Source organism: Grammomys surdaster, unplaced genomic scaffold (assembly GCF_004785775.1).
Source record: "Grammomys surdaster isolate TR1022 unplaced genomic scaffold, NIH_TR_1.0 126048, whole genome shotgun sequence".
In the NCBI taxonomy this organism is placed as follows: domain Eukaryota; kingdom Metazoa; phylum Chordata; class Mammalia; order Rodentia; family Muridae; genus Grammomys; species Grammomys surdaster.
Window position 1 is genome coordinate 1,733,625 of NW_021620860.1, and position 19,355 is coordinate 1,752,979.

At 51.3% G+C, this 19,355-nt stretch overlaps 2 protein-coding genes and 2 non-coding genes across 7 annotated transcripts in view; all 4 read left to right on the plus strand.

Annotated features, from left to right (window-relative positions):
* Window positions 1-3,117, plus strand: part of Arl5c (ADP ribosylation factor like GTPase 5C) — a 7,453-nt gene extending 4,336 nt beyond the window's left edge. For 2 of the 4 annotated variants that reach the window (XR_003709690.1, XM_028755055.1), the window contains exons 5-6: window positions 421-572; window positions 2,473-3,117. Coding sequence is in view for 3 of the 4 variants with exons in the window: in XM_028755055.1 (XP_028610888.1) it covers window positions 421-572; window positions 2,473-2,521 (201 nt within the window). In the remaining variant the exon portion in view is untranslated. The remainder of the gene's footprint in view (window positions 1-420; window positions 573-2,472) is intronic. The other 2 variants (XM_028755054.1, XM_028755056.1) reach the window with 1 other exon arrangement.
* Window positions 3,118-3,798: 681 nt separating this feature from the next.
* Window positions 3,799-3,870, plus strand: Trnac-gca. The gene has a single exon. It is a non-coding gene; the product is annotated as a tRNA-Cys (tRNA).
* Window positions 3,871-4,473: 603 nt separating this feature from the next.
* On the plus strand, window positions 4,474-4,545 carry Trnac-gca. The gene has a single exon. It is a non-coding gene; the product is annotated as a tRNA-Cys (tRNA).
* Window positions 4,546-6,472: 1,927 nt separating this feature from the next.
* The window catches only part of Plxdc1 (plexin domain containing 1), a 65,559-nt gene continuing 52,676 nt past the window's right edge, over window positions 6,473-19,355 (plus strand). Inside the window, exons 1-2 of the mRNA XM_028755080.1 lie at window positions 6,473-6,570; window positions 14,573-14,751. Coding sequence (XP_028610913.1) covers window positions 6,492-6,570; window positions 14,573-14,751 — 258 coding nt within the window. The 5' untranslated portion in view covers window positions 6,473-6,491. The remainder of the gene's footprint in view (window positions 6,571-14,572; window positions 14,752-19,355) is intronic.

Genomic DNA, 19,355 nt, shown 5'->3' on the forward strand with positions numbered 1-19,355 from the left:
GAGGCGGAGGCGGAGGCGGAGGCGGAGGCGGAGGCGGAGGCGGAGGCACAGGCACAGGCACAGGCACAGGCACAGGCACAGGCACAGGCAGATCTCCGAGTTGGGGGACAGCCCGGTCTACAGAGCAAGTTCCAGGACAGCCAGGGCTACACAGAGAAACCTTATTTTAGGGGGGAAAAACCTCTCAAAACAAGCCCACCAATGTCTGAGGTTCTTACAACCATCCCATGAGCAGTTAGAATGTACTCCGTGAGCGGTGGCATCATTAGGTGGTACTGCTAATGTTGGGGTGAGCCTCCACCTCTGTCCCACCTGGCATGGGCCTCTCTTGCCAGGACAGTGGGGCAGGGATCCTGGAGGACTGTGGGAGGGATGCTTGGCTGGCCGACTGGCTGACCTGGGCGGCTCTTCTGCCCACAGGCACTTCGAGATGCTTCAGTGCTGATCTTCGCCAACAAGCAGGATGTGAAAGACTCCATGACCACAGCAGAGATCTCCCAATTTCTCACACTCAGTGCCATCAAAGACCACTCATGGCATATCCAGGGCTGCTGTGCCCTCACAGGAGAAGGGTCAGTCTCCCACCCTCACCTGCCCTGGCCCGTCCAGTGGGTAGAAGGTTACCGAAACCCTCCTCTTGTCTCTTTCCAGTCAGAATCTGGCCCACAGTTGGCTCCAGGCCCAGTAAGATGGACACAGGTCCACAGCTAAGGTGCAGTGAGCCTGCAGAACACCTGTGCCCCAAGGGTTTGCTCTAATAGTGATAAAGGCTAAGACTCCCCAGAAACAACAGTGGTTTTAGGGACTGAGAAAATCTTTGGAGAAAGTAGAATGGATAAAGTGGAGAAGAGTCAAGAGTTAGTCTGACTTTGTCTTCTTGGCAGAGGAGAGCTAAGACACAGTGAACAAGAAGGAGGAGAAAGCAGAGGAGGAAGAGGAAGAAGAGGAGGAGAAGAAGGAGGGGAAGGGAAAGGGAAAGAAGGAGGAGGAAGAAGAAGAGGAGGAGGAAGAAGAAGAGGAGAAGGAGGAGAAGGAACAGCAGCGGCTGCTGCAAAGGCCTCCTAGGGAGAGGCCCTCAGGGCAAAAGTCACCACCTCTGCCTTTCTCACTTGTAAGGGGAGTTCTGAAGAGTGATTAGCACGCTTTCTTCATTAGACTTTCTGAATACCTACTTGGTGCCAGAGACTATTCTGGGTATTGGAAAAAATGGTGGCTAGTCAACTAGGCAGAAATGCCTGCCTTGGAGCTGGGGGTGTGGCCTTGCATGAAGCCCTGAAATATTGCATACCTGTAATCCCAGCACTTGAGGTGTAGAAGCAAGAGGATTAGAAGTTCAAGGTTATTCTCCACTATATGGTGAGTTCAGGCTAGACTGGGCTACATATTAAGGCTCTGCCACAAACACCAAAACCAAAACAAAGACGCAAAGTGATGAATGGGAAGATGGAGAAAGGAAAAGATTAGAAATAGCTGGGGGAAACTCACAACTGTGTGTGTATGTGTGTGTGTGTGGGCGAACATGTGTGTGTGTATGCATGTGTGTGTGGGTGCATGTGCGTGTGTGTGTGTGGGGGGCGAACATGTGTGTGTGTGTGTGTGTGTGTGGGTGCATGTGTGTGTGTGTGTGTGGGGGGTGAACGTGTCTGTGTGCGTGTGTGTGTGCGTGTGTGTGTGTGTTTGCGCGCGCTTGCGCGCGCATACATACACTTGAATCAAACACTTCAGGACATGAAGGGCATTTTGACTTCTTCAAGATGGCTTTGCATGAGACCTGGAAAATTCCTTTCATCTCTCCTTGTCTGGACACTTTTTTGATGAAAAAGAAACTTTAAATAAGTAAATCCAAGGGACCACAGATGTCTGGCCATATGCTTGTCACCTGAGCCCATTAGGGACTCTCATGTCCAGTCTACAGTCTTGTTCACAGTACTCCCTGGGTCCCCATGTGCCATACCCTGGGCCAAGCTAGGCTGGGTGATGACAGACAAGGCCACGTTTCCATCTTTGTTCTGGAGGTGTGTGTCTCATTTCATGAAGAGCTTGCTTATGGAGCCCCTTGCCAAGCCTTTGAGGCCACCCTGCCACTGCCCCCAATGACAAAGCAGGACAACAAAAGGCTTGTCCAGAGATACTGCTCAGTGGCCCAGGAAGGAGAGTCCCCACAATGCCTTCTCAGAGGAGCCTCCGAGGCTCACAGAGGCCTCTGACTCCCTGTTTGTTAGGTTATTCTCCAGGCCCTTCTGCTAGGCTGTGAGCCTGGTAGGATGAGTGCTGCTCCCCAGGAGCCTCAGCCTCCAGGACAGTGGGAGCCGATGTGTTCTGGAACTCAGCTTGATTCCCTTCTACCATTAAGTGATTGAATACAACCTTGGCTCCTCTCTCAGTCTGTCCCAGGCAGAGGATTGGCGTTTTCCAGCCATCATCTTATGGGAAATGCTGATGGTCCTTTGTTCCGTTCCTCCCTCCCTGCAGGCTGCCAGCTGGGCTCCAGTGGATGCAATCTCAGGCCACCACCAACTGATGTCCCAGTCCGAGGCCAACCAGAAACCGCATGGTTAGCACCAGTGAGAAACACCAGTCATTTGTTGATGGAAAGAGGGTGGCTATGGACAGAGAGATTACTACAGTCCCCTCAACTGTCACTGAGAGCTGGGTCAATGACTTGAAGTTGGTGCAGACAGGACCACAGATGAAACTGTCTGTCACTGCTGGTGTGAGGAGACACCAGGGAACTTGCTGGGGGTGTTGGGGACATCAGGTCTCTCCCAGCTCTCTCCTGACTGCCCAGCAAGCGGGAGATCTTGGACATTGTTCCATAGCCACTGGACAAAGGAGATTCTGATAAAGGAGTAGGACCTGGCCAAAAGCTGGGGATATGGAGGTGGGGTGGAGAGTTGATGAAAGGGAGGATAGAAGATTCCAGACAGACAGTCCTTCACACTGCAGGATTCAAAGCCCCTCTACCCCCACCGGCTGGATTTCCTGCTCCCTCTTAGATACTGACTCTGACCACAGCTTTCGGGGCCTAAGTCACCACGTGGAACCTCCTTCCCTCTCAGCGTCCTTCCGGTGTGAGCCCTACTCATCTGAAATGTCAAAGAGTTCTATAGGACCTACTTCTTTTGTCTTTGTGTCATGATTTTTTTTTAAAACATCGCATTATGATTTAAAAAGTAAAGATACATAATGAGTGTCCCTGAAAACGCCCCACCTCTTAGTTCTGTCCCTCAAACTGACTTTGTTATTTGCGGAAAGGTTTGGGGAAAATCCACCTTGGAAATGGGGTTCGGGAGGGGTGGACTGCCACAATGATCCATTTGGCTAGAGAACTTGGCCAAGTTAAAGGGCATTGGCACCAGCTAACCAGGACGGGGGTTCTTGGCTCTAGTGGGGATAAGTGGCCTGATAATGATCCACTGAGAAGGGGATCCCAGGGAGATGGAAAAGCCCTTGAGTCATTTAAAGGCGGTGCTAAAGATGGATTGAAGGCCCATGATGTCCTTCTATATTCAGGAACCGAGACAGTATAGCCTTTCCCCTTCTCGAGCAGGCAGGGGACCTCTGCGGGACCCTGGGCAGAGATACCAAAGACCCAGATCTTTAATTTTGTAGTTTTCCTGAGATGCGGTTATGAAGGGAGAGCTTGTGAACTATAGACATTTCAGTCATACTTTGGATTTTCATTAAATTTTCCTTGATATAACGAAAATTTTGGAGCACAGTGAATATTACCATGCCGCGCACTCATAGAAATCTATTACAAAGAAATACATTCTGGGGAAGGCAGGTCTACGGATCGGGGGTATAGCTCAGTGGTAGAGCATTTGACTGCAGATCAAGAGGTCCCCGGTTCAAATCCGGGTGCCCCCTCGCGGTCACTGGCCGTGTAACTTTTGCTATCAGCTCACCTAGCTTGAGACCTTAGAAGAGAGATGCGGGACTCCCCAAGCTACTCCATTTTGCTGGCGTAAGCTGTCCAATTGGGCTGCAGTTAAGTGTACGTCCCTGGCCGAAGTGTGACGCGAACCTAGTGTCCAAGCCCACCGTATGATTCCCCTAGGCAGCAGCTCGTGACCCGCAGTGCGCGCCGTGCCGGTTGGCGTATTCAGGTGCGGGCGACCTCCACGCCTGTCCCTTAGGGTTGGGGCCAGGTTGGAAGCAGAAGGTCGGGAGAAGTCGCGTCAGCGTGTGGGAGGGAGAGAGAACGCGGAGAAGCGGCGGCGGAGCTGCAGGATGGGACCCCGCCCAGAGGAGAGCGAGGCGTCGCCTTTATCTTCTGGAGGACGTATTCTTGTGCCTTCAGAAGGAATCTCAGATTATCAGGAAACAGCTTTTGTTTTGAGGCTAGTAATCTGGCACGTCTGTTCCTTGTGTTTCTTATTAACTTCCAACTAGAGTCGCCTTTTAGAGATGCTTTAGTGCGCCTGCGCTAGAATAGCACTAAGTAGTAACTGGCGCAAAGTCACCAGCAGAGGGGGTATAGCTCAGTGGTAGAGCATTTGACTGCAGATCAAGAGGTCCCCGGTTCAAATCCGGGTGCCCCCTGGTAGATCTTTACACTTTTCCTTCCTTCCTTAACTGACTTTCTTACATCCTGCATTTTTTTTATGGTAATATTTCCCTCGCCAACTCCCAAACAATAGGGAAGCGGTGACGGTTTGAAGAAACCGGGAATTTCTAGGGCAGTGCCTCTCCGAGTGTGCCTAGCCCCAACACTTGGACCCATGCAAGACGTGAAGATTCCTGGCCTCATCTCTGACCCAGTGAACTCTCCTGGGGTCGGGGTAGAAATGTGAGTTCTGAGAAGTGCTTCCCCTGCATGCTCAAGTTCTAGAGGCTTACGTTCAGAAACTTGTCCACGTCGTTTGGTTCTAATATTTCCAAGTTGTTGACTTTGCCTGAAACCCTAATAAAAGACTTTATGATGGAGCGCGGGCACCGAGACTGACCGCGCACGACGACACCAGAATTGAGGCTGGAGATCCCTCTTGGGACGTATAGCGGCCCTCCGCGGCGCCTGCGCAGGCAGTCGCTTAACTCTTCGCTCGGCTAGCCCGCAGCCCCGTGGCTCATCACGAGTCCACTGGGTGGCGGTAGGAGGCCACAGCTGTAATGGGACGGTTTCTTCGCTCCCCCAGAGGCTGTCCTGGGAGAATTGAGGCAAGGTATTAAAAATTCAATGGCTGGCTGGGTTTGGTGGGCTCACGCTTGTTATCCCTTCAGTAGGCTGAAACAGGAAGAGTGATCGTGAGTTCGAGACCAACCTGGTCAATGGCGTTACTCCTTGTCTGGAAAAACAACCAAAAAACCCCTTTAGTTGAGGGGCTTGCCTTGGCTCATAATATTCTATCGAGGTCTTGCGGAGGTCAGCTCTAGGCTTTTGAACCCAGAGGAGAGTGAAACTGAGATTCTGAGAGATTGAGAGAATTTAGTCTTCATTTCCTTCCTCGGTCCTTTTTTGGACCTCAGTACCAGGCCACCTACCTACTCAAACCCACACCCTACTTCTGTCCCCAACTGCGTCCTTCTTCCCCGGATATACCCCATGAAACAACCTATGTACCCTTTCTTTCTGCACTCTCCAGGTTTCCGGCGCCGAGGAAGCCAGGGCCCCTCAGCCTTCTCCACTCTCTAGGCCCCAGTTCTTCGCCTTCCCGCGAAGTAGGTCACAGGCACCTTCGTGCCTTGACCTGATTCCATGCCGTCTATTAAATCTCCTAAATTGCGGGTATTTTTATTCCATCCTGGTAGAGAAAAAGGAAGTGTCCTATTCCCAGAGTCCGGTAGAGTGTGGTGGCAGTGGGCGCCACTTCTGGCTCTGGGTCTAGCTTGGACTGATCTGTCCTTCCTGGGGAGGGGGCACCCGAGCTGTTTCGGAGTGGGAATGTGCCAGACTCCAGCACCTACACGTCTGCTAGACGGGGGCGAGGTCTGAGGAGAGTCGGTGCAGGGGATGGGGTGTGAAGCAGTCAAGCGAGGAGATGCAATTCGCGCCTTTTCTGGGGCAGAAGCTGGGGGGTGGGAGTGGGGGGACTCGGCTGCGGGAGACTCCTGGTGCGTGTCTGTGTGTGCGCTTATGTAGAAGACCAGGAAGCCACGGAAGTGCAAGGACCGGCTCAGAAAGTCGCCCGCTCTGGGGATGGGTGGTGGGAGCCAACGGGCCCAAGTAGCGGTGCTTCCTGGGGTCCTCCGCCTCGGCCTTTTCCTCAGGTTTCTGGGAGGCAGTGGGGGTCTCTCGGCCACCAGAGATGTCTTAGCGCCGTCCTGGGTCCTGTGGGGTGCGGCGCGGAGCTCCGGGAGGCGGGGACCCCGCCGTCGCGCCCCGCCCTCTGGGTCCTCCCGCCCGCGCTCCCCAAGGCCGCAGCGCCGTGCTTCGCTCGCCGTGCCCGCTCCGCGCCGGCTCTCGCTCCCCGCGCGCCCACCCCGGGGCCTCTCCCTCTGCAGCCGCCGCCGCCGCCGCCGCGCAGACCCGGAGGTCGTCCGCGCCCACCATGCGGGCTCAGCTCTGGTTGCTGCAGCTGCTGCTACTCCGCGGGGTCGCCCGCGCGCTCAGTCCCGCAACACCCGCAGGTAGGATGCGCGGCCAGGGCAGGTGCAGACCCGCCAGCAGGACCCGGGTGCTGTCCGCAGGATGCGGTGGATAGGGGACAGGGACCCTTCTTTCCCTGTGCGCACCCTCTGTGCGCCTGCTGTCGGAAGGACTTGGAGGGACCCAGCCCAGGGTCCCCAGAATAGTCACAGGGACCTGCGATCATTCCAGAGAGGCGTTTGCTTTTCTTTTCCGTGCTCTTCTCTGCTGCCTCCTTCAACTGCTCTAGGTGGGGTCCCAGTTAGGCTTGTGACTGCGTGGGAGCTGCCTGAGGATGGGAGACATCCTGGCACCAGCGTGGCCGTCTAACTTGCTTCTCTGACTTACTGCGTACTGATGGAGAAGCAGGGATCCCAGGAAAAAGCAGCTTGCTGCTCCCCGATCTCCCAGGGTCAAGGGTCCCCTTCTTCCTCCTGCTTGGTTCTGCTTGGCTCTCAGTTGCACTGGTTGTGCGTGGAGACAGGGGGTGAGGGTGGAGGAGGAGCTTCCATTCTGCACAGTCCTCTTTAGACCAGTTCCCCAAGCCGTTTCCTCCTCTTGGAGAGCCTTTCAGAGATCTACTTTGAATCCCTCATGTTATCAAGAAAGGCCGCTTTTAAATATATCGTTTAGGTTCTACACCCAGGCTTACTCGGGGTTGGAGGGCTGGGAATAAGGGTGATTTTTCAAGCTCCTTAAAAGAGAATTGAGTGTCCCACACTTGGAGTCAGGGATGGGATAGTTCATGGGGTGCTGCTGTTGGCTGTTGTGTCAGCATTATGCCTAACTGTGTTCTTGACTTTGATGGTCACCGTATGTAGTCCAAATGAATCTGGGTTGGGTGAGATGGACGGATGGAGGATGCTGGTGGTGACCGCGGGGGCAGAGGACAGAGAAGTCACATGTCTAGAGACTAGTGTGGAGCTATCGGTGTTCAGGGAGGCCCCCACAGAAGGTACCTGGACACTTGGCTTTTAGTTCTGCTGTCTCACTTGCTGTGTGACCTTGGACAAGTTACTTACTTTCTCTGGGCTGGGTTTTTGATTTATAAAAAGAGGTTATTGACAAAATCCTCGACTCTTGGAAGTGGAATTATGAAAGTTTTTTTTTTCCCCCTTTCCTTCTCAAACATGTACAGGCAACTGATAATTTATTTTAAAACTGTAACTAGGAAGGGAATGAGTGGGTTAATTTCTGAGCTCTTCTCAGCCTTAGCCTGGTGTGTTTCCTGAACTCAGATATGGCTGGGTTGATGAGGAGTTTGGGCTGTGGAGAGGGTTGAGGAAGGGAGTCGGCTACATCAGGGGGCCCAGGGACATGTGTCACTTTTCTAAGTACAGACTACTCAGCCTTCTCTGTTTTTAGATTCATCTAGAAGACAAGGAGCATCTGCAGCAAGTGAGATTGAGGTTAGATCATAGGCAGCTGTAAAAAGCCATCAGGGCAACTGTTGACTCATCCCAGGTGGGCTGGGGTTGGTGAAGTTTTATAGAGGCCATCTGAGGATGGGGACGGGTGGCAGGGGTCCTTTCATGGAGACTGGCTGCTTGCTGTGTATGATAGAGCCCCTGGGGCCAGTGAGAGCAACATGGCAGGGGTGGGTGTGGGGGAACCCAAGGAGGCCTAGCTCCACCTGGGGAAACGATGTCTCTATCAGGGCTGGTGGGCCTGGCCAGCAGCAAGGTCCCTCCACCCCTCCACCCTCGTTCCAATAGTCATCCTTACAACGAGAACAGGAGGCATCGATGACCTCAAGGAATCTATTGAGGAAAGCAGAAGCAGCCAGAAGTCAGGTAGAGAGGAAGATGGCCTCCAGGCCCAGGGCACAATCACTGAGGGTCTGGTCCCAGGGAAACCAGAGGCACCCAGGACACACACAGAAGGGAGAATCTTGAAGGCAGCCATTTTGAAACCCACAAGGAGTCCCGACAGCCTCCTATTTTCCGAGCCAAGGTTGCCTGTCTCTAGCATCGGGGCTGAAGAGTTGTCTTATAACCCAACCAGCCTTAATCTGCTTTCAGTTTCCTCCTTGCCGACCAGGAGTCTCCCAATAAACTAATATACTGTGACTAAAATTTGGATTCCTCACAATGGCTTCTGGGATTGCTACTGCTTCCCATCAGCTCCTCAGAGAGATTTACCCTGCCGGGTGGGCCTGGAAACAACCATACTCTGTCCTGATTCACTGTGCTGTGTCTACGGGAAGAAGTCTAGAATGTTTGGGCTCAGGATCATGCCCATGTGTCAATGAGAACTCGTCTACCCCCCACCCCCACCACCCACACCTTCTGTGGGAATCTGCTTGATAAATATGTGTGGGAAAGCTGGGCATGGTGGGCCACGCTGAGAGCAAGGCCACTTGGAGGAAAAAGGATCGGAAGTTCAAGGTCATTCTCAGCTACACGGCGAGTTCGAGGTCAGCCTGCTACAGGAGACCCTGTTTAAACAAAACAAAACTGTTCAGCAGTGAGTATACAGGTACTTCTGACTGAACCCTTTGGGGTAACCTTCAGAAAGCAGAGCCCCATCCCCCACCCCATCCAACCCCACCCCTTTTGCTACCTTGTATCCCTCTTTCTTGTGTACACTTCTTTTTTTGGGGGGGGGTTGGTTTTTCGAGATTAAAGGCATGCGCCACCACTGCCTCTTGTGTACACTTCTAATCTCCAAGGTGAGGGGAATGGTCTCAGCAGGATGGGCTTTATTCGTAGGAGGTGGGATTTCTTAGCCTGGGACAACCTTGTGTGACCTTGTATGCAGGAAAGAACAGGACTTTGAGACAGAGTGTCATATAGCCTGGGCTGGCTTTGAACTCACCGTGTTACTGAGGATGATTTTTTTTTTTTTTTCGAGACAGGGTTTCTCTGTGTAGTCCTGGCTGTCCTGGAACTCACTTTGTAGACCAGGCTGGCCTCAAACTCAGAAATCCGCCTGCCTCTGCCTCCCAAGTGCTGGGATTAAAGGCATGCGCCACCACCACCTGGCTGAGGATGATCTTGACTTTCTGGTCTTTCTGACCTCCACCCAACAACACTGTGTAATAGGATCACAGGCCTGACGCCATCCTGTCATGTTTATATAGCACCGGGGAATCGAACCCAGAGCTCTAGGTGACATGGAAAGTGAGCACTCTACCGAGTGAGCTACATCCCCCCCCCCTCCCGTGCTGCCTGGGAGGTTGGTTTTGCTGGCTGCTTTGTGTAGATGGTTTGCTGAAGATTCAACCTAGCAAGTGGTGGAACTGTTCTCACCCATCTTGTCTGTCAGAGATGGAGGCTTCTGGAGAGTCTGCAAATGTGGCATTCTGGTTCAAGGTTGGGCCTCCAGCTTGGTGGCAAACTTGTGTTTTTTCAGTGCTCTGATAGAATAGTGAGGGTCTCCAGCAGGGCTGTGCCCGAGGGAGGGTCTCTGTGTATGAGGCTTGGTGCTGAGTGTCTCCCTCCTCCTGCCAGCCTCCCATCTCCTCCACTCTCTGGTGCCTCCTGAGCACTGGTCCTTGCAGTACCCAGAATTCTAGATGCAGAGGTAGTCTAGGAGCCCAGCTTGGGTGGTTGCCCCTGGTATCTGAGTGAGGGAGAGAGAAGTGTCAGGGAGCCTCTGGGAAGCGCTGACGTCTTGTCAGACTTGAAGAAAGAGTAAAACCTCATGGTGGGTGGGGGGGGGGGAAGGGTTATTGAAGAGCAGAAAAGTCTTGGCTGAGAAAGCTTTGAATCTATGGTAGCTAGATAGCAGGGCTGGGTTGTATAGGGCCAGGAGAGATGTGAGGGAAAGAGAAAGCAGGAGTCTGGCCATAAGAGCCCGCAGGACAGCTGCAGGGGTGCAGAGAGAGGATCAGCTGCAGGGGTGTGGTGAGAGGGGCCCAGGAGTGCTGGATCACATAGGTCTTCGATGTGGCTTCTTCTAGCTAGAGTATGTGGGCAACTGGCTCTAGGGCACACAGGGTGGAAGGTGAAATGAATACCAGAGAGAACATCCGTGGCCAGAACAATATGGCGGCGGCCTGGCTATAAGGGTTAGCTTGAGTTGGTCAGGCCCCATGTGGTGCAACCCAGCTTCTCAACCCTAGCACACTGTAGCAGGTCTGCACCAGGTCAGGGGATGGGACCATGACCTTTGCATTCCCTCACATTATACAGGCCTGGCTGGCCCAAAACTCACTCTGTAGACCAGGCTGGCCTTGAACTCACAGAGCCTGCCCTTGCCTCCTGAGTGCTGAGTTTAAGGGCATGTGTTACTACACTTGGCCTTACTGCACTGTGCTCTATGGTTCTGACCAGACTAGAGCCAGCCAGCCTTAGTTCCAGTCCTGCCGTGGAATGAGTGGGTGACCTAGAGGCGAGTTGTTAGCCTTGTTTTTCCCATTTATACAATGGATCTAGACCTAGAGGCGGGTTGTTAGCTTTGTTTTTCCCATTTATAAAATGGATCTAAAGCTAGTGCCCATCTCCTGGGGTTGATTGACGAAAGGATGACCCACTAAGAGTGGCTGACAGTCTCTCAGAGCCACTGCTGACACATCATGTCATTAGATGCTATAGCCCTTAGGGCTCTGAGTGACAGAGTTCAGTCTCTGCTCTGAAGGCCAAGGATGGAGTGGAAACTGAGAGGCAGAGTCAGCGCCAAGGGTATCCAGGGGTGTCCAGGCATGCCATTGATATAAACCCGTCAGGCTGAGGCACGCATTAGGCTTCAAGGCTGTGTGCCCAGGCATCTGTGTGCCCAGGCATCTGTGTGGTCCTGTGCCTATGTGACCAACCAGCTGCACTGGTTCCTGGCATGGACTAAGAGGTGACATCCTGCCCATCCAACCGGAAGGGCAGACATACTGAAGCTGGAGAGACACTTGTGGGAACTCCCAGCTCTTAGCCTCCTCTACTCTGACTCCATCATCCCACATAGAACCCATGCCCCTACTCCTGGATGCCTGGGTGCCTGGGTGCCTGGGTGCCTGGGTGCCTGAGTGCCTGGGTGCCTGGGTGGTTTTTACTCTGCACTTAGATCAGCTTTGTTATTGGTATGATTGTTATACAGGGAAGCTGCAGCTTAAAGAGGAAAACCTGCCAGGTCCTAGCTTAGGGGTGGTGGGCTGGAACCGGAAGCCCAGATGTTTTCCCTGCCCTCCTGTGGGCCTCCTGGTTCCCCATCTAACATCCCTCTTCAAAGTCAGTTCAGACTTGGTACTTCCTGCCTGTCCACCCATCAGCCCTTCCACTTGGCCTGCATGTGTGGCTTTCTAGTCCTAGCTCCTGCCCTGCCCTTGGGGACAGTTGCAGGAGGACTTGGGGAGAAGGCCACCCAACTCAGTACAAACAGACCTGCCACAAACAGCTGTGGCCTTGCTGATGAGGTCGGGCAGCTTGCATGGGACTGAGTGGTCGGCAGCTGCCACCCAGCTCTGGGCTTTCAGCCATTTGGTAGATAGCTCGGGGAAGAGGTCAGGACCGCCCCTCTGCCCATATTCTCCAGGAGCATCTGGTTATGATTAGGGGCAGAGATGTGAGAGGGGCCGGCAAGAGTCCAGTAGGCACCAGCAGCCAAGAATGACTTAATTGGATAAAATGTCTAATGACAAATCAGAACTCTGCAGCAGCATCCTGGCCAGGCCTCAGGCCTGCTCCAGCCAAGCCCTGTTTCAGTCTCTGTCCTTGTTGCTACCAGAGAGCTATCCCCTAGTGTGGTGTCCTCAATTAAGTGGTGATTGAGCACTCACTGTTTGCCAGGCGCTCTGAAGAGAGTGGAGAGAGGCCTGAGGAGCACAGGTCTCCCTGGGAGAGGGCACAGAGTGGCCTTGGGGAGGGGGTCTTGTACAGAGAGAACCACTAGAAGAGCTTTGGTGAGCAAGGCAGATAGAGTCAGAGGCGGAGAGGAGATGGATATCTGACCTAGGACCCGAGATTGATGAAGGCCACAGGTAGGGTGGTCTGTGCCTTTCATATATCCAGGGCAGGTGTGACAATTAGAATGTCACTTCTTTTTTTTGTTTGTTTGTTTTTGTTTTTTCGAGACAGGGTTTCTCTGTGTAGTCCTGGCTGTCCTGGAACTCACTCTGTAGACCAGGCTGGCCTTGAACTCAGAAATCTGCCTGCCTCTGCCTCCCAAGTGCTGAGATTAAAGGCGTGCCCCACCACCGCCCGGCAGAATGTCACTTCTTTGGTAACGGGAATTTGGGCACAGCTTTGGGAGCCTACCTCTCTGAAACGGAGAAGGATGCTTTTCAGGATCGTTTAGAATTAGTTGATCGGTCCCAAGAGAGCTGGATGCTTGGAAGACTTGCCTCTGTGCGGCCACTTGCCAAGCCTGTGCTCGTGACAGACATTACTAATCGATCGTGACAATCTCTGCTGCTAAACACAGATGAGGTTTTGGGAATTCCTGTCTAGAGTGCTTCTGGCTGCCACTAATTAATGGGAGATGACATTTGAGATGAAAACCTCTCTGTCATCCCAGCTGGTCTCTGGGTCCCTTGTTACGCAAGGAAAGTGATTTGTCTGAGGTCAATGCTTGAAAATAGTGATAGAGCTAAAACTTTGCCCCTCAGCGGGACAAGGGGGCCAGGTATGACAACACACACCTTTAACCCTAGCACCCTAGGGACAGATCTCTGCAATTTAAGGCCAGCCTCATTTAGACAGAAAGTTCCAAGTCAGTCAGGGCTAAGTATTGAAATCCTGTTTCAAAACAAACAAATCAAGTCAAGTTTGCAAGGGAGAACAATCTGTTTCCAAGAAGTTTCTGTTCAAGTCTGGAGGGACTTTCAGCTGTCAAAGCTGGTGGGGGAGGGGAGGAGAGTGGGGTGTAGCTCGGTCTACTAGGTAGAGAGAAAAGATGCTGCTAAGAAGCTTCTAGAATAACAATCCAGGACAACAAGCCACCAGGCTTAAATGGGCCAAAGACTTAAACGTTTTTTCCAAAGAAGGTGCACAGCCAATAGCACATGAACCGACGTTCACCCTCACTAATCATTAAAGAAATACAAATCAAAACTGCGAGCATGTCTTACTTCCTGTCCAGTGATTAGAATGGCTACTACCAAGACCCTGGAAAAGAACATAATTTGATGAGTCTATTAAAAAATAGGAAACCTCAGACACCACTGAGAATCAACACTGTCCTTGGGAGCTGGCAAGATGGCTCAGTGGTTGAAAGCACTCGCTGAGATTCAGGAGGACCTGGTCTGATTCCCAGCACCCACATGGCTACTCGCAACTGTCTGTAACTACGGTTCCTGGAGATCCAATGCCCTGTTTGGGCTCCATGGCCACATTATGCTGGCAAATTTGCCAAATATGTAAAATAAAATAATTTTAAAATATACAAATGAACTAGCCCAGTCATTTCACATGGAAAACAGTAAGGAAGGAAACTGAATTACTAGCTGAGCTATTTCTGGGCATATGGCCCAAAGAGATGCTCATACCCTTTGTTCCTCTTAGAAGCATTCGAGGTAGCTAACTCGTGGGAACAACCCATGTCTATTGTCAGATGAACAGATAAGCAAAATGGGGTATAGCAGGGAATAGCATTCAGTCTTCAGAAAGAGCACGTCTGAACCTTGAAGACAATGTGCTAAGTGAAATAAGCCAAGCACAACAGGAGATATAGCGTATGATTCCACTGGTATGAGATGTACAGAATATTCAAAAGACAAAGAGATAGAAACAGAAGGATGCTGTTGGGCATGCAGGTCAGCAGTAGAGCCTGGCGCGTGGGAGGCTCTGAGCTCCAGTCCCAGCATCTTTAACCCCTGAGCCTGATTCTGGTTGGCCAGATACACCTTGTCTACTGTGGACGGCTGAGTGGCTTTAATATTGCCTGTGCATATTTCTGGGCATGGTATGAGACACACGGCTCTCAGTCTGTGTTGTGAGCCTGCTGTCCTGGTGATCGAGTAGTCCCAGAACCAATGATGGTGTACTGTTGAGGTTTTTCCAGGATAGGTCTGCACCTCTTCTCACACCCTCCCTCGAGACCACCACCACTCAAGTGTTCTGTTCCCCCTCCCAGGTCATGATGAAGATCAAGACTCTGTGTGGACTGCCAAGAGGACCAGGCAAGGCTGGAGTCGGAGACCCCGAGAGAGTCCCAGGCAGGTGTTGAAGCCAGGCAAGACCCAGCTAAGCCAGGACCTCGGTGGGGACTCCTTGGCCATCGACACACTATCGGACAACAGGACTAGGGTGGTGGTGAGTGCAGAACTGACATGGAGGGAGAGGGGAGCTGGAGCCGGCCTCGGTGTCAGATATGGAGACTGAATGGATAGGGATCCCAGAGAAGAGCAGGCAAGCCAGCTCCAGGCTGGATCATAGGATCAAAGCATCTCAGAGTTTCGCAGGCTGCCGTCTCTGCCAGGAGAGATGAAGTAATCTGCTCCAGGAGACACAGTGCAGGCTCTGAACTCCACCATGACTTAGAGAAGAGAGAGCTGAAGGTGGTGTAGACAGTTACACCGAGGCTGCCAGTTTAAGCCCCACTCTACCACATTTCTGCCTCTTTAGACTGTGGGGCCCTAAAGGTTAAGGACAGGGCCACAGTAAGAGGCATCTTGAGGTGGTTGGAGTGGAGGAGAAACCAGTCCAGGTGTCACTGAGGTAGACGTTTCTGGGCTTGGGGGTGCGAAGCTCTCTGTGGGAGGAGGTAACTGTGAAGACTGAAGAGCCTCTCCAGCTGTGAGTGAGTGAGTTGTAGGTGTTGTGTACCTGTGGCTGAGGAATTTTGCATATTATGTCCACGGCCCCACAGTTAGCCACTTCTGGTGACTTGTGTCTGGGATGAGTGTGAGCGAGTATTGGATGTGTGGTGAGAAGGGAAGGGTACAGGCGCAGGATACACAAAAGCTACAGAACAAGAAGCAGAAACGAGAGGGTGTACTTGGTAGCATCGATTTCTTTACTTCCAAGGACCTTTCAGAAACGTCCAGTCATCAGGCAATGTTATAGAGGTGGGGCATGTGGCTGCCCGTGTCTGTGGTCCTAGCCGAGCATAAAGCCGAGGCAAGAGGAAGATCAGAGCCCTGGAGTCCAGGGTCAGTGTGGGCAGTATCAGCCCATGTTCTAGTTCTAGACTAGCATAGTTCTCTAGCTCTGGAAGAATAAACCCAGAAATGCCAGGCTGCCCTCCCACCCCTCCTCAACAGCAGGATACCTCTGGTTTGTTGTTTTCCAATTATTCTGTCTCTTTAGCTCCTTTAATGAGTGAGCTTTGTTTAGTTGTTTTTGAGACAGGGTTTTCATGATGTAGCTTTGGCTGGCCTTGAACTCGCTATGTAGACCAGGCTGTTCTTGAACTCAAAGAGATCCATTTGATCCGTCTGCCTCCTAAGCGCTGGGCCTAAAGGTGTGTGCCACCAGACCCAGCACTGAGTGGGCTTTGGACATTATCTGCTTCTTGTCCGTTGTGACAGAGAACTCGGCTCTGATGTTCTCCTCAGGACTCTCTCTCTTCCATCTTTCTTCCTCAACCCATGTGCCTTTTGTCATAGCACCATCATGTGATCTAATGGGGTAATTAATGATTTGATTCTTATAGTATTACTATTTTTTAATTTATTTACTTCTGTGTTGGCGTGGGGGTGCATATACTATAGCGTGTGTGTGTGTGTGTGTGTGTGTGTGTAGGTCAGAGGACAACTTTCAGAAGTCAGTTCTCTCCTTCCACCATGTGGGTCCCAGGGATCAAACTCAGATCATTACACTGTCCCTCCACCCTTCTCTATTGTATTTTAATTTTTACTTTTTTTTTCTCTGATCTTTGCTGTCTCTCTGGCCCTGCCTGCTCAGTCCTCTGTGCTAATCCCAGGAATGCCTTCTTATATGCTGTCCTTTAGCTTCAGGTGTAATTTTCAGTGTGGTCAAACTTGTCACCAAGGGAGCTGGGGTTGTAGCTCGGTGGGTAGAACACTTACTTAGTATTCCTTAAGCCTGAGTTTGATCCCCAGAACTACATAAACTGGGTGTGGTCTCAGCACTCTAGAGAGACAAGTAGGGGGAGCAGAAGTTCAAAAGCATCCTTGACTACACAGTAAGTCTAAGGCCAGCCTGGGCTACATAAGACCCTGTCTTCAATGTCCAATAACAAATAGAAATAAAAATATGCTCCAACATGGTGGACTGCTCTCCCCCGCCCCCTAGTTGTCAGCTTGCACTTCCTCCTCCTCTGTCTCTGGAGTGTTGGAGCCCTGGTCTCTCTACCCTGTGTCTTCCCTTTCCTGCTGGATTGTATGGCAGTAAAGTTTCCTGACAGAGGTTGCCTTTCAGGAAAGATTCTCCTGAGGACATACATGTCTGAAAATTCGTTTATTCTGCTCTCTCTTTTGATCTATTGCTTCACCAAATATAGACTTATGAATTAAAAATAATTTTCCTTTCAAAGCTTGAAGGCATCTCACCATTTTCTTCTAATGTCACTGTGGAGGGCTCTGCTGGAACTACAGAGCAGGGTGCCTCACATCTGTAAGCCCAGCACTCAGGAGGCTGAGCAGGAACATGGCCAAGAATTCAAGGCCAGCATGGGCTACCTAATGAGCCCCACACCGCAGCACATGCACACACCGCAGCACATGCACACACCGCAGCACATGCACACACCGCAGCACATGCACACACCCGCAGCACATGCACACACCGCAGCACATGCACACACCCGCAGCACATGCACACACCGCAGCACATGCACACACCGCAGCACATGCACACACCCGCAGCACATGCACACTGCAGCACATGCACACACCCGCAGCACATGCACACACCCCTGCTTCCTCCCCACTAAGAACTTTGGTGCAGCATATGTATAGTGGCCCGTACTCCTGGTACTCAGGAGGCTGAGCCAGAAGGATTGCTTGGCCTACATAGCAAGTTCTGTCTCGAAAAAGAAAAATGAAGTTTATAAGGTCGTGTGTGTGTGTGTGTGTGTGTGTGTGTGTGTATTCCTTTTAAAGAGTGCTCACTATCACGCCAGCATTTTTAAATCATAGTTGGCTGTCCGGGCTAGTCTGGAATTTCTGTATAGGTCTGGCTCACCTCCAACTGGAGCAACCACACTGTTGTGGGGTGTATCCATGAGAAAAGACTGACCAGACATGGGTTTAGCCAATAGAAAGTCTTTATTGGGTAGATGGTGTCTACACTGGGTGTTTGGAATCCCAGTGTAGCCCCAAGCCTTTCTCAGAGTGAGCTTTTAAGAACAAAAACCATATCCTGGATTGACATACTTCGATCAACAAGAACAGTTAGCCAGAAGCAGAGCTACAGAAGCCAAATAGCAAAGCTGGTACGTTTAGAGGCTTCCCCAAAGCCATGGTCTTTAATGGATTAGATTATGTTTGCATTTTGGCAGGTGGTGCTGTCTACGTGCTGAGTTTTACAGTCTGAATGGTTCTTCTATCATGGAGTCAGCTAGGGTAAGGCCTCGGGGCCCTGTTACACACACCTGGCCAGGATTTAAATTCCTAAGACCTTTCTATGATGTATCTTTTGAGAATCCTTGTTCCTGTGTCACGGGTGAAAGGTCCTTTCTTGTCAAGGGTATTTCATAAGCTTTGAGGGTTTGGGTTATTTGTTTTGTTTCCATTTTCTCTGTCATTTCTGGTACTGTGTTTTCCTTTACCCTAGTCATGGTTTGTCACCAAGACTGATTCTGTCACCATTCATGTCACCATTCATCTAAATGGCAACAGTGCTGGCACTAATGTTGATTTTTGTTGTTTTGTTTTCTGGTTTTTTTTTTTGGGGGGGGGTTCAAGACAGGATTTCTCTGTCTCTGTGTAGTCCTGGCTGTCCTGGAACTCACTCTATAGACCAGGCTGCTCTCAGACTCAAGAGATCCACCTGCCTTTGCCTCACAAGTGCTGGAATTAAAGGTGTGTGCCACCACTATCACTATCTGGCTTATTAATTTTGACTTTAAATGCCATATCAAAATGTTCTTCTCAATGCCTGAACTTTTTGGATCCCTTGCCACCATACCTGGCGTTAATGGCTTCCTCAGCAGGCCCTCATCCCAGCCCTGAGGTAAACTTTCAAAAGACACAGCCCACTCACTTCCCATTTTGTCTTGCTTTCTGGAACATTCAGAACCAAGGAGCAGGGTAGGCGTGGAAGAATGGTAGCTTGGACAGCCAGCCCATGAGACATTCCTAAGGAAGGAACTCCTGTCTCCTCACTCCACTCCTTGTGGCTTTCTTGGACTCTGGATTAACTAACTGATACCTGTTCAGGATCCAGACATGATGGTTGGAAGGGCCAGGTCCCAGTGTGCACAAAGAAATAACCACAGAGACACAAACTTCTGGAAGCAATTGTATGTGGGTGTCTAGAAGGAGTAGCTGCATTCGGTGATCCCTGGTGGATTCAGTAACACCAAGGCTTAAAAACAAACACACATTCTTGGGCTCCACTCTGGACAGATTAGTTCAGAAGCATTGAAACCTGGGAGGTTCATTTCTTTACAGTACCCCACATGGTGCTGGAGAGATGGCTCAGTGGTTAAGAGCACTGGCTGCTCTTCCAGAGGACCTGGGTACTATTCTAAGTACCCGCATGGCACCTCACGATCATCTATAACTCCAGTTCAAGGTATCTGACGCCCTCTTCTGGCCTCCTTGGGCACCAGGTACACATGTGGTGTACAGACATATGAGCAGGCAACACTTGTATACATAAATAAAATAATATAATTTCAAAATTAAAAATCTGCACTTGGGGCAGGGGTGCGGCTCAATGGAGGAGCATTTGCACTCTCTGTCTCTCTCTCTCTCTCTCTCTCTCTCTCTCTCTCTCTCTCTCTCTCT